General features: G+C 42.8%; 1 protein-coding gene across 3 annotated transcripts in view; it reads right to left on the reverse strand.

Annotated features, from left to right (window-relative positions):
* The window catches only part of maml3 (mastermind-like transcriptional coactivator 3), a 565,727-nt gene that overhangs the window by 511,790 nt on the left and 41,416 nt on the right, over positions 1-12,521 (reverse strand). For 2 of the 3 annotated variants that reach the window (XM_048546150.2, XM_048546140.2), the window contains exon 1: positions 5,812-6,230. The exons of the other annotated variant lie outside the window; for it this stretch is intronic. In XM_048546150.2, coding sequence (XP_048402107.1) covers positions 5,812-6,168 — 357 coding nt within the window. In that variant the 5' untranslated portion in view covers positions 6,169-6,230. Of the gene's footprint in view, positions 1-5,811; positions 6,231-12,521 lie in introns of those variants that run through there. 3 annotated transcript variants of the gene reach the window in all.

Genomic DNA, 12,521 nt, shown 5'->3' on the forward strand with positions numbered 1-12,521 from the left:
TCTATATGCTCATCTAAGCCATTTATGCAAAATTTATATTGTTCGGAGATGGGGTGGGGGTGATAATATGGTACCAGAAGACCGTTATTGGGTCAGGACAACAATTCATAACTTGAACAGCCTTAAGTTACCAATTTAAGCTCAAATCAATTGGGTCACCAAATGTATTTTGAGGCTAGCATCAAAATCACATACTGCACACATTTTGTCAGGAAATTTTTGATTAGGCCCCACACCTAACGCAAGATCTCAAGCTGCGTATGTTAATAACATCCTGCCTAATGTAGTTGAGTTTCCTACTTAAAACAAGAAAGTTCTCGCAATCCTAGCATGCAAACTGAAAAGCAAACAGCAAAACAATTAAATTTCAATGCTTTAATTATTCAATCTCAATTCCAGAATATTCACTATTATTTAGTTAGTGAATTCAAATCTCCAAAGTAACAGGTAACATTCTCATTTGCTGAGTTTAATGTGATTAGCCTGCCACCTATTCTGTCAACAGACATTACTGAGAAGTGTCCCAGTGTTGCTGGTGTCTCTCCACAAGTGTGTAATGCTTTTATATAGAGACTCCAGTGGTGGAGCTTGGTTTCAGACAGCTCCTGGCTTGTCCTGAAGCTGAACAGTGAGGGCCAGTCTCATTTTGAGAGTTCAACTCCTGCCATTTGTTAGACAGCATCTGTCACAAGAACTTGCTAGTGACTTCCAATGTTTCCCATTTCTCATTCCAATGAGTAAACTCACTAGAACATTTGCAACAGCACCAGTTCCTTACTGCCTTTGTTAAATGAGTTCCTGAGGTGGGACAGTAGACTGACTGAAGCCTTCCAGGATCAGCCCACAATCACTGTTGAAGCTCCTGATCTCACTGGGGTCATAGGATGGCAATGAGACAAGACAGGATAAACAAATGCAGCTAAAGTTCTTGCTGCTGATTGCTAATGAGTGCAGCACAATGGAAGCATAATCATAGCAGCAAGGGGCAGCATGTTCATAAGAGACAGGACGAAAACGGGAGTCAGAGATTTTAACCGAAGTGAATGCTAGGTAATTTGATTAAAACCAAAACAACAGGTTAATTAAACCATGCAAGTAAGCTAACAAAGCGAAGTAGCGACAATGAGCTGCTACTGCCCACTGCCCCAGAATGAGAAAACAGGGCCATTCAGTCCTTGAGCTTGTTCCTGTTCCTGTCAGAAGTACATAAATGAATAGTACAGGGACTGTGCTTGGCTGCAACACCAGCTTTGTTCCAATACTTTGTAAACATCACTACCCAAAATAGGAAGACCAGTGACTAAGACAAAGTACTTGATGAAGAATTAGACAGTTCACAGCCACTCACAGAACTGTAACCAAGGATGAAGTTATAGCTTCATGAGAGCTGGGGAGGTGCCTTTTGTTTTCTGCACTGGATGTCATGACTCTATTAAGCAGCTCTTCCTCTCAGTCTTTTCTTTTCAAACATAACTGAAAGAAAATAGAAACTAATGCAGTAATAGTGATCTCAGTAATTCACCATGTTCTAATTAATTACTCAGCTGTCAGTATGACAGTGCCAGGAGCAGTCTATTCACATGATGCTAACAGATAAATGGTTGAAAATTCTCTTTCCTGAAATGAACTCAACAATCTCAGCTCAATAGTTACACATTGTTTGAGAAGGCTTAGCATGAACATCCTAATGTATTTCATCCTGGAGTGGAGGAACTGAGCTCATTAAACTGTGTCTCTGAGCTTCCTATTTCAGAATCATCTGAGGGGTAGCTATACCAGTACAAAATACACGGGAACACAAATTCAAACTGTGGAACTCCGTACTTGTCTGGCTTCCCCCAGTATCTCAAACATGGAAGACAATGAAATCAAGCAGTCAATTTACTGCAGTGATAATAATTCATTCCTTTGAGCTGCTGGAAACAACAACTTTTCACCAAGGCTGGGCAAAACACCAAAAGACATACACAAATGTTAGTTCAAAACCCACTCTTCTCCCTCTCATGTTCTCACAAAAGTGCCAATTCACACCAGTGCTCATAGCCTCAAGTATTTCACACAAGCAGAGGCATTTTATATATAGAACTACCAGTACATGTCAGTATACTCAACAATATTATTCTATTTTAACCTGATAACATTGGAAGATTCCACCTGATTTCACATGAGTTAATACCTCCTGCATCAACCTCCAAAACAAATAAGTTGGATTCAAAGCAGCCCGTTTGGACTATCATCATTGTTTGATGTTCGTGCACTCTTGCACCAGCACAGATTACCAAATTGAATACTGAGTGAAAATCTCGATTGTTCACCAGCCATAACCACCACTTCCACCACATTTTTAGCTCAGTGATACCAAGGTATGCTCCAAGCAGGCCCAGAGTCAACTATAATCAAGATGCCAAAAGAACTTAGTTACTACAGAGTGTTAGGATTATCAGATTTAAGACCAGAGAATGAGTCTTCTCCAACTCCCAACTGCGAGTGAAAACAAACCAAAAACACACTGAATTCTATTTGAATTTATTCAACATTAGGCAGAAGGCAACCCCCAAGGTGTACATGGTGTAGTGACCTCTAACCATTTAGACAAAGAGGTCCAGAATAACAACGTGCCTTCAAACTAGAGCAAGTCGAATGTGTGAAGATCTCCTGCTAACATTGTAAAGCATGAGTAAGTGCAGAGCTGGGTCCTTGTTTTAGAGGACCAGCAGCAAGAACAAACCGCAGGGCAGTAGATCAATCCGCACATTGGTTGGAGAGAGCTACAAGTGCAATATACACAAATTGTGAAAGTTTATTAGCTATAAATCTGCCAAGAGTTTATAAAGTCAACCAGAACAATAGCATCACGCAACTGCACTAAAATATGTTTAAGTTCTGATTTTTGAACGATATATAATTAAGATTTGTTATTCCATTCAAAAAGCACCATTTAAAAGACAAAAGAAAGCAACTGAAATCATTCCCTTTTCATTTCAACCTATTTGCATTGAAATATTTCTGAGTGCTGTTTTGACTTACTGACAATTTTCCCTTACACTTATTTCTGTCTTAGTCCAACCCACGAATAAAAGGACCAAGTTATCAGACTAATACAGAGAGTCATTCTTCTTTCCCATCCTGACAAGTAGGAACGAAACACCCTGCTTCACCAAGGACCTACGTTCAAACATTTCTTCTTTTACTTTAGCAGCTGTGTAATTTGAGCATTAGCGACTCTGATTTCAGATTGCCAGCGTTTCTTTGAGGTTCTGCTGGTTAGTTTGACATTCATTTGCACCTGCATCACCTGTGGGAAAAATTTATCTTTCCCGGTCAATTGCAATTTCAACATTTCCCAACATGCCTAGAGACTTTTCCCCCTCCATTTACCACAATTTACACCATCACTTCCTCACTGTCAACTTTACCTGAAATGTCCCCAGCAAACTTTCACCTCCAACACGAATCATAACCCCTGGTATGGTCCCAATTTTTTACTCCCTCAAGGGACACAAATTCAAGTCTGCCCACCTTACAATTGGCTTTGACTGGATTATATGGAGTACCAGAATACTTCACTTTCCTCTGGGAAAACAGGCTTCTACGGTCATGCTGGTGGCTAAATCAAGTTCCTTGTCTCCCCAGCAATGGCTAGCTCACTAAACCACTCCCTCCTACCCCCATCGACTCTCACCTTGAGTATTTCCAATCTGTGAATGTGTTATATTATCCCAGTGCATTGTCAGACTTCTCTATAAATTCCTCTCCTAAATCTCAAAGGCTGCCTACATAGACCTATATACAGCATTGCCCACGTTTGTCCTTACTCAGCCAGTCTGTTGTTCAAACCCCTTACTCATGTCTTTATCAGTCTGTTTCAGAGTCAGAAGATATATGAGTTCATACCCTATTTCTGGGCCTAGATATACCGTGACAATTCAGTGAGTAATTGATAGAGTGCTGCACTGCCACAGGTATCATCCCTTGGATAACATGTTAAGCTAAAGAGGCTGACTTCATGTTCAAACAAAAAGTTTTTAAAAATTTATCAGTATCAGATGAAGAGCAAAGAAAATCTTCTGATATCTTGGCCAACAGCAAGCCTTCAATCAATCCAGCAAAGCACATTACCTAGTTAATTACCGTTTTGCTGTTTATACATCCTCACCGTGTGTAAATTGGATGTCACATTTGCCTACAAAACACTGACTACATTTGAAAAAGCAATTTTTTAAGAATGTCATAAAATGGTTCACAATGAAAGATTTTAAAAGGCATTACACAGAATCAAATTTGTTCCTGTTTTGACATTTCCAAAGTTTCAACTATTCCAACATTCCCTGGCAGCATCTTGTTCCCCATGAACTTCAGTGCATCCAAAAACTCTGTTGCTTATAACCTACTCAACATTAAATCACACTTAACATTCAATCCCTGTCCTTGCTGATCTACATCAGCTGGAATGCCCAGCATCTGAAGGTTAAAAGTTCTCACTCACAGATTTAAGCCCCACTTTGGCCGGCACCTCTCAAAAACGTGAGCCCTCCTCCACCCTAGCAACACTGCTCCCCCACAAAAAACAATTCCTCTTCTAGCAAACACTTATGCATCCCCATCTAAGATTCCATTTTCCAAAATTCCCTCCCCCACCCTTCTCTCCTTTGAACCCTTGTCTTTGGCCACCTAAATACACAGGAGTAGGTCATTCAGCCTCTTAGCCTGTTCCACCAGGCAATATGATCTGTGGCCTAATCCCTTTAAATTTTGTTAAGCAAAAAGATACTATCTGTCTCAGATTTAAACTTGACAACTGATCTAGCAGTTTTGGGCCATTACTCCAAAGCTTTCCTTCCTGTCTGCCTTTACATCTCCTAATGTATTGAGGTACCATGTGTACATATACACACACACACACACACACACACACACACACACATAAACAAACAAACATTCACATACAGGCTGTTGATACAGTCTAACCCAAGCTGAATAAATAAGCAAATATTAGCAATGATCTCTAAGCAGGGAATCAGCTAACACGGCTATGCTGAGCAGCTTCGGCTGGGGACTTTCAGCTGTTTCCTTTCCCCCTCCCATCAGCCAAGTCCCACCCAGCTCTTTAAATACAAGTTAAAGCAACTCCCCCTCTACTGGGGCAGGAAACAAGAGTAGATTGAAGTGATCAAAACAGCTCGGCTCGACTGCAGCGGCGGAGGAACAACTGCTTGTTTTTTTTCTAAAATAAAAACTGCCCGTAGGGGGGGGGGGGGGCAGTTTTGCATTTTATTGTATCAGAAGGAGCTACATTCGGATTTGCAAGCTCTCTGACCGAAGGATGAAGAGATGGCGATCTCTAGCCAGTGAGATACCACCCGAGGGGTGGGGAGTGCGTGGAGGTTAACTCTCATTAATAGACATTGGGCTCAGAAAGTGAAAGGCTTGCTTCGTTACTAGTGGGGAAAGAAAGAAAGCGTGTAGCAAGTATGCAAAAGAAAACTACAAAACTAGTGCAAGTGCTCCCCAAATGTCACAGCACAGAGGCTACACACATCCCAAGCAGTAAACTGCAAGAGTTGGCCAGAAACTGCTGCAGTTTGTTCAACTCCACACAGTTTTAAAAACACACAAAAAAGTTTCTCATCATTAAAGTTACAGGTAAGAATTAGACTGACAAGCACACCCGCCCCCAATAAAAAAACTGTCCAAAACAACAGCCTCCTTTTCCAATCATTGGGCCAATGAATGACCAGCCCTTGTGGACCTTTAAAGGTGGGGGAGCGGGGGGCTAAGGACGGAAGGAAAAAAAAGTGAGTTGGTGCTTACCGCGATCAGTGTGTTGCTCCTGTGCTCCGGAGCTGAGGCAGGAGGCGGCGGTTCAGGCTCACAATGTTTGCTCCGGGAAGCGGACTCCTGCCGCTGCTTGCCCGTCTTCTTCGCCTTGAGCTCCAGGCACCGCTGGTGGAGCGTCAAGGTCTCCTGGCGGTCCAGCTCGATCTGCTGAGCCTGCGCTTGCTGGCGCCTCACCTCGCAGTTGTTGTGGTGCCTCCTGAAGCCCTCGATCCTCTGCCGGAGCCTCTGCACCACCGTGCTGTGTTTGGGAATTCCGCTGGCGCCGGCCGCCGCTCCCATCCCGGTGCCGCTGTCGTTCGCGGCGGCCGTGGGAGCTACAAAATCCCCCATAATCTCCAGCTTCCCTTCCCCTCCACCCCCAGACAAGCTGTCAAGCCAACAACCGCTGTTTATTTCGGGACAACTCTTTTTCTCCCCCCCCCCCACACAAAAAAACCCCACTTCAATAAAAAAGTGAATAAAATCTAACCAGCTTCCCCCCCCCCCACACACACACACAACAAAACAAAAACAAAAATCTCTAAATACACAGGAGTCTACCGTTCCTTTTCTGTTTTCCTCTCCTGTTGCTGTTTTTCTGTCAGGAACAAAATCAACTAAACAAAATAAAAATTAAAAAATAATAGCTTGTGAATAACTAACTCATTGCAACCCAGCGTCTCTTGTCGAGTTCACTCATCGCTGCATTAGAAGCTATCCTTGTGACTATTCCACTGTTTTTTCAGCAACTCCACGATCAAGATCCGGATATTAGCAATCATCATAGAATCGTGACAAAAAAAGATTTTTCTTTGTTGTTTTTGTTGTTGTTGTTGGAGAGAGAGAGAGAGAGAAGGGGGAAAAGTTTTTTGTTGTATATATATCTATATATCTCTCTCTCTATATATAAAGAAAAGCTGTTTACATTTGCCCGGTGTGTCTGAAGAAGCGGATCTGCGTTCGCTGGCGTCCCGCGGCATTCATGTTTCAAAAAGCGCTGGCGTTTTTGCATTGGGAGAGGAGAGAGAGCAGCCCTCCTTCACTGGGATCGCAAAACTCAGAAGGAACGGCGAGGCAGCTGCTTGCTGCTACTACTCCCGCCGCCGCAGCCACCACTATCACCTCCACCATGCCAGCCGATTGATCTGGGACAATCAAACAGTAAACATCAGCCAGAGGCCGTGAACACAACCGGAGGCAGGTACCAACACACGCCACAGAGCTCAGCTCAGCTCCGGATCAGGACTCAGACACAACTGCCTGCCTCCTTTTAAAAAAAGATCGAGAAACGGGGTGGTTGGTGTTGGAACAGGAAACCCGGAGAGCCACAAGAGTAAAAAAGATAGATATATCTATGCACATGGAATATATCAGCACTTTATAGAGCCACGGCCAGGGGAAGCAGCTAGAAACCGCGGCCGGGAGGAGAGCCAAGCCATCCGGGATCACTGAACAATTGACAGGGTCAGAGAGAAAGCCAGGGCTAGAGCGCCCCAAAACCAGGGCAGACGGAAATCCAGGGGCAGAATCCGGATGATCGCATCAGGACCAAGTGCAACCACACACACACACACACACATACACACAGACAGAGAGAGGGAGAGAAGGGGGGGTCGGACGGAAATTGTGAGGTAGAGTCAAGTTATGGAATCAGGAGCGACGCCAAGTTACCAGGGTCAAAGTGAAACTCTGGAACAGAGTTCAGATACAGAATCAGGACAGACAGTATTCCTCAACAACTCCCACTGGGATCGCATGGGACTGGAATGTGGAGTAACAATGAATCAATGTTAGGCACATGAATCAATGTTAGCACAACAAAACAGCATCAGAAACTTTGGCAAGTGTAGAATGAAGAATATTAATGCATAAACTGAAGGTGGGACTAGAACAAGGGGCCTGGGCTAGATCCAGGACAGAGCAAGTGATCGGAATCTGGACTAATACACACAAAAAAAGGACAGGCAAACAGACTCTGGAATAAAGACACAAAAGCTAAAGGTAATGGAACACTGGATCACAAAGAAACCCCGAAACAGAACAGATAGAAAGAATCAGGAGTAATACAACCCCTAACAGGTAAAACTCCCAGGCATTAGCGAAACTAAATCAAGAGTAATAAAACAATAGTGAAGCAGAGACAAACCCAGGGACACAGTACAGATGAAGACTAGGATTAATTACAGAATAAGAAGGAAACCCTAAGGGACATAGAACCAGAGTGAGAAATGGGGCTAATAGTGGGGTACAAAGAAATCTAAAAAGGGTTCAACTGAAAGAAATGGATAGGTGCATGGACACAGAATCAGGATCTGTAGAGGGACAGTCGGAAATCCCTAGACAGATCAGTAAAATGATCAGAACTAAATCAAACAGAAAGAAAATCTGGAACAGAGTACAGCAACTGAATGGAAGAGAGTGGGACAAACTGTGGCATAGATTATAGACAGAGTCCACACTGGGCAACTGCCGAGATAACAAAGCGTGAAGCTGGATGAACACAGCAGGCCAAGCAGCATCTCAGGAGCACAAAAGCTGACGTTTCAGGCCTAGACCCTTCATCAGAAAGGGGGATGGGGAGAGGGTTCTGGAATAAATAGGGAGAGAGGGGGAGGCGGACCGAAGATGGAGAGAAAAGGAGATGGGTGGAGAGTAGAGTATAGGTGGAGAGGTAGGGAGGGGATAGGTCAGTCCAGGGAAGACGGACAGGTCAAGGAGGTGGGATGAGGTTAGTAGGTAGGAGATGGAGGTGCGGATTGAGGTGGGAGGTAGGGATGGGTGAGAGGAAGAACAGGTTAGGGAGGTGGAGACAGGCTGGGGTGGTTTTGGGATGCAGTGGGGGGAGAGGACGAACTGGGCTTGTTTTGGGATGCGGTGGGGGAAGGGGAGATTTTGAAGCTGGTGAAGTGCACATTGATACCATTAGGATGCAGGGTTCCCAAGCGGAATATGAGTTGTTGTTCCTGCAACCTTTGGGTGGCATCATTGTGGCACTGCAGGAGGACAATGATGGACATGTCATCTAAAGAATGGGAGGGGGAGTGGAAATGGTTTGCGACTGGGAAGTGTAGTTGTTTGTTGCGAACCGAGCGGAGGTGTTCTGCAAAGCGGTCTCCAAGCCTCTGCTTGGTTTCCCCAACATAGAGGAAGCCACACCGGGTACAGTGGATACAATATACCACATTGACAGATGTGCAGGTGAACCTCTGCTTAATATGGAAAGTCGTCTTGGGGCCTGGGATAGGGGTGAGGGAGGAGGTGTGGGGGCAAAGGTAGCACTTCCTACCGTTGCAGGGGAAGGTGCTGGGTGTGGTGGGGTTGGAACTGCTGAGTACAGGATTAGGAGTATGGCCCACCCCTATTAGAAATGCAAATGTAGAATCACGGTTATTGCAACAATTGGGAGAATGTGGCGAGAGAAAATCTTTCCTGCAACACAAACAACCAGAAGTATCTATAAGTGTCAGAATCATTGAAACTCTGCTATGCATACCTTAACCCACCCCAAGTTCGGTTTGCGCATAATGCTCCCTGTTGGACCATGGCTCCAAACACTGGCAACTTTTAAAAATCCTACCCTTGTTTTTTAAATCTGTCAATTGATTCCCATGTTTTTCCAACACTACAACTCTTCAAATCTTCTGTGCTCTTTCAGTTCTGGCTGCTTGTGTATTCCTGATTTTCATTGCCCCAAGGCGATATTCACGTCTTCAGTCCCAAACTCTGAAATTTGTTGGATATTCTGTCTTTCTTTTCTCCTCCTTTAAAAGGTGTTTTTTAAAACCACTTTCTGGACCAAGCTTTTCGTCAACTATACTAATAACTCCTTACGTGGCTAAGTGTCAAATGGAGTTTGATAATGCTATTGCAAAACACGGCGGGCTGTGTTAGTAAAAGGTGCAATATGAATACAAGTTGTTGTTGATGGTAATATAATGCAAAAAAACGGTTGGCAGAATGAAAACCTGGGATGGAATTCAGTTTATTTCCAGGCTATATTAGGAGGTAATGGGCAATAGAACAAATGAAGAACAGGAAGCGCAGTTACACACATTTTGGATTAAAGTTAATACAATTATGAGAACAGAGAAGAAAACTGAATATAAAACATAATACAGAACTGTAAAACAAAACAGAATTCAACAAAAACTATAAAAGGTCAGGATATGGCTGCAGGATTGGGACTAGAGTCCTATTGGTCTAACTTGTCCATGTAGACCATATATTCTAAATTAATCTAGTCCCACTTGTCCCATTCTCTCCAAACCCTTCCTATGCCCATACCCATCCAGATGCTTTTTAAAAATGTTGTAATACCATCACCTCTACTGACAGCTCATTCCATACACACACCATCCTCTGTGTGAAAAAGTTGCCCGAGGTCCCGTTTAAATCTTTCCTTCTCACCTTAAACCTAAGCCCTCTAGTTTTGGACTCCCCTACCCTGGGAAAAACAAACTGTGGCTATTCATCCTGTTCATGCCCCTCATGACTTTATAAGACCCAGTCTCCAAAATTCCAGGGAAAGAAGTCCCAGCCTATTCAGCCTCTCCCTAGAGTTCAAACCCTCCAACATCTCCATAAATCTTTTCTGCACACTTTCAAGTTTAACAATACCTTTCCTGTAGCAGGGAGACCAGAACTGAATGCAGTATTCCAAAAGTGCTAACCAATCTCCTGTACAGCCACAACATAGCATCCCAACTCTTATGTTCAATACAGTGCTCAATAAAAGACAACTGTACCAAATGCTTTCTTCACTACCACGTCAACCGGTGACTCCGCCTTCACAGTAATAATTATGGAGAACAGTGTGAAAATATACGATTATCTTTATTAATATTGCACTTTACTACAAATTCTAAACATTTGGACAAGAAGCTCTCAACATGCTGAAGCACAAAACTACAAGATTTGGTTGATTAGAAGATGTAGGACAAGCGCAGCGAAACTCCGAGGTTGAAGCGTAGCTGCAAGATTAAAACTAAACATAGAACAGAGCAGCTCAACAGAAGCAGAGGATAAAACAGGGCAACCAGTTTGGACGGATTAGGATTAAAATCACTTGAGAAAAAGAACTCTACGAGATTGTCATATTTCAGTACCAGCATCAAGAATACATGATTATGAGAAATAAAAAGATCTGATTAACTTAAATGAATGGAATTAGAGCTTCGGGCCAAGGCAGTTGAAAGCATAGCTGAAAGTGGTGATTAAAATTGGGGATGTACAACTTGTTAGAATGGACACTGCACAACAATCGCCGGACAGGAATGTTCCCTCCCACTTGGGAAACACGTTAGTGGTCAAGGACAGTCAGCCTCTGATCTTCAGGTAAGCGTCCTCCAAGACAGCCTTTGAGATACACAACAATGTAGAATCGCAGAGCAGAAACTGATAGCCATGATCTGTACCCATCAACGGTGATCTTGGGTTCATGTCATACAACAGTGTGTTCTGTATTTGTAAAATCTCCTGTTTTGTCACCATCACCTGGATAAATTGTTATGATCTCTCTAATTAGTTTGTGCAGTTTTGGATTACTTGTTACATTGGCATGCGACAGTTCAATGTATCATGTTATTCCGCTCATTTAGTTTCTCTCCAGCGCCACCTTTTTTTTGTAATTATCTCTCTGCCTCATTTAATTGGATTATAGGTCATCCCTTCACTTGTTATTCAGATGTTGACACTTTATTCACACTGTCTGACACTTCGGATCACCTGCAGGGATTTATTCTTTGCACTCCTCTCACACCATTTGTATAGTCTTTTAATCTCTCTGCCCTTGATCTCTCTCTGCCTATAAATTCTGAGTTCTGTGTGCTCTTCTCTCACTTCACCTGCCAAAAGGGCTACGCTCCAAAAGCTCGTGATTTCACATAAACTTTTTGGGACTATAACCTGGTGTCGTGCGACTTCTGACTTCGTCCACGCCAGTCCAACATCAGCACCTCCACATCATGCTAGAACTGCAGGAGTGTAGAGATGTCCATGGCTTATGCAGTGGAAGTGGTTACAGACATAGGAAATGGAAATAAAGGTAACAAAGAAGGATTTTTAAATTAAGGCTCATAATAAGATATATATAAGAACATAAAGCATTACCACATCAGTTCAGTAATTAGATTTCCAACCTGTGTTAACTCATCTTAATCAGATGTTATGATTCCAGTTGATGTTGTTACTGGACATGTCAGAACCCAGGCTGAAGCCTGGCTTGATACATCACATTTTGTTTTGTTTTAACGAGATGGTCTCTCACTGAAACATAAAGATGCAAAGTTGCAGATTTTGTTTTAACAAAACAGAAGCTCATTAACCAAATGAAGATAGTTTATTCTATTCTAAGTTATAACAGAGATTCAAAGATTTTTAAACACACACTTCAAAAATAATCTCATTAATCTCAAAATTATCCTTCACAAGTTCCAAAAGAAAAGCAATTCCTTATACAGTAAGTACCCTTATACAGTACTTACACCAGAGAAAAATATTTCCTAAGACCTCAATAAGCTTAAGGTAGTTGTGACTTTTAACTTTTAGCTTGGAAACTCTGGTAGCCTCTTCCTGGAGTATCATACACCTCATCTTAAAAATGTACTACATCTCAAATAACCTCTGCAGAGTTTTAATCCAATATTTCTGGTTTTGGTACTCTCACTAGCTCCTTACTCTACCTGTAACCCAGCCTTACTATATTC

Source organism: Stegostoma tigrinum, chromosome 1 (genome assembly GCF_030684315.1).
Source record: "Stegostoma tigrinum isolate sSteTig4 chromosome 1, sSteTig4.hap1, whole genome shotgun sequence".
In the NCBI taxonomy this organism is placed as follows: Eukaryota; Metazoa; Chordata; class Chondrichthyes; order Orectolobiformes; family Stegostomatidae; genus Stegostoma; species Stegostoma tigrinum.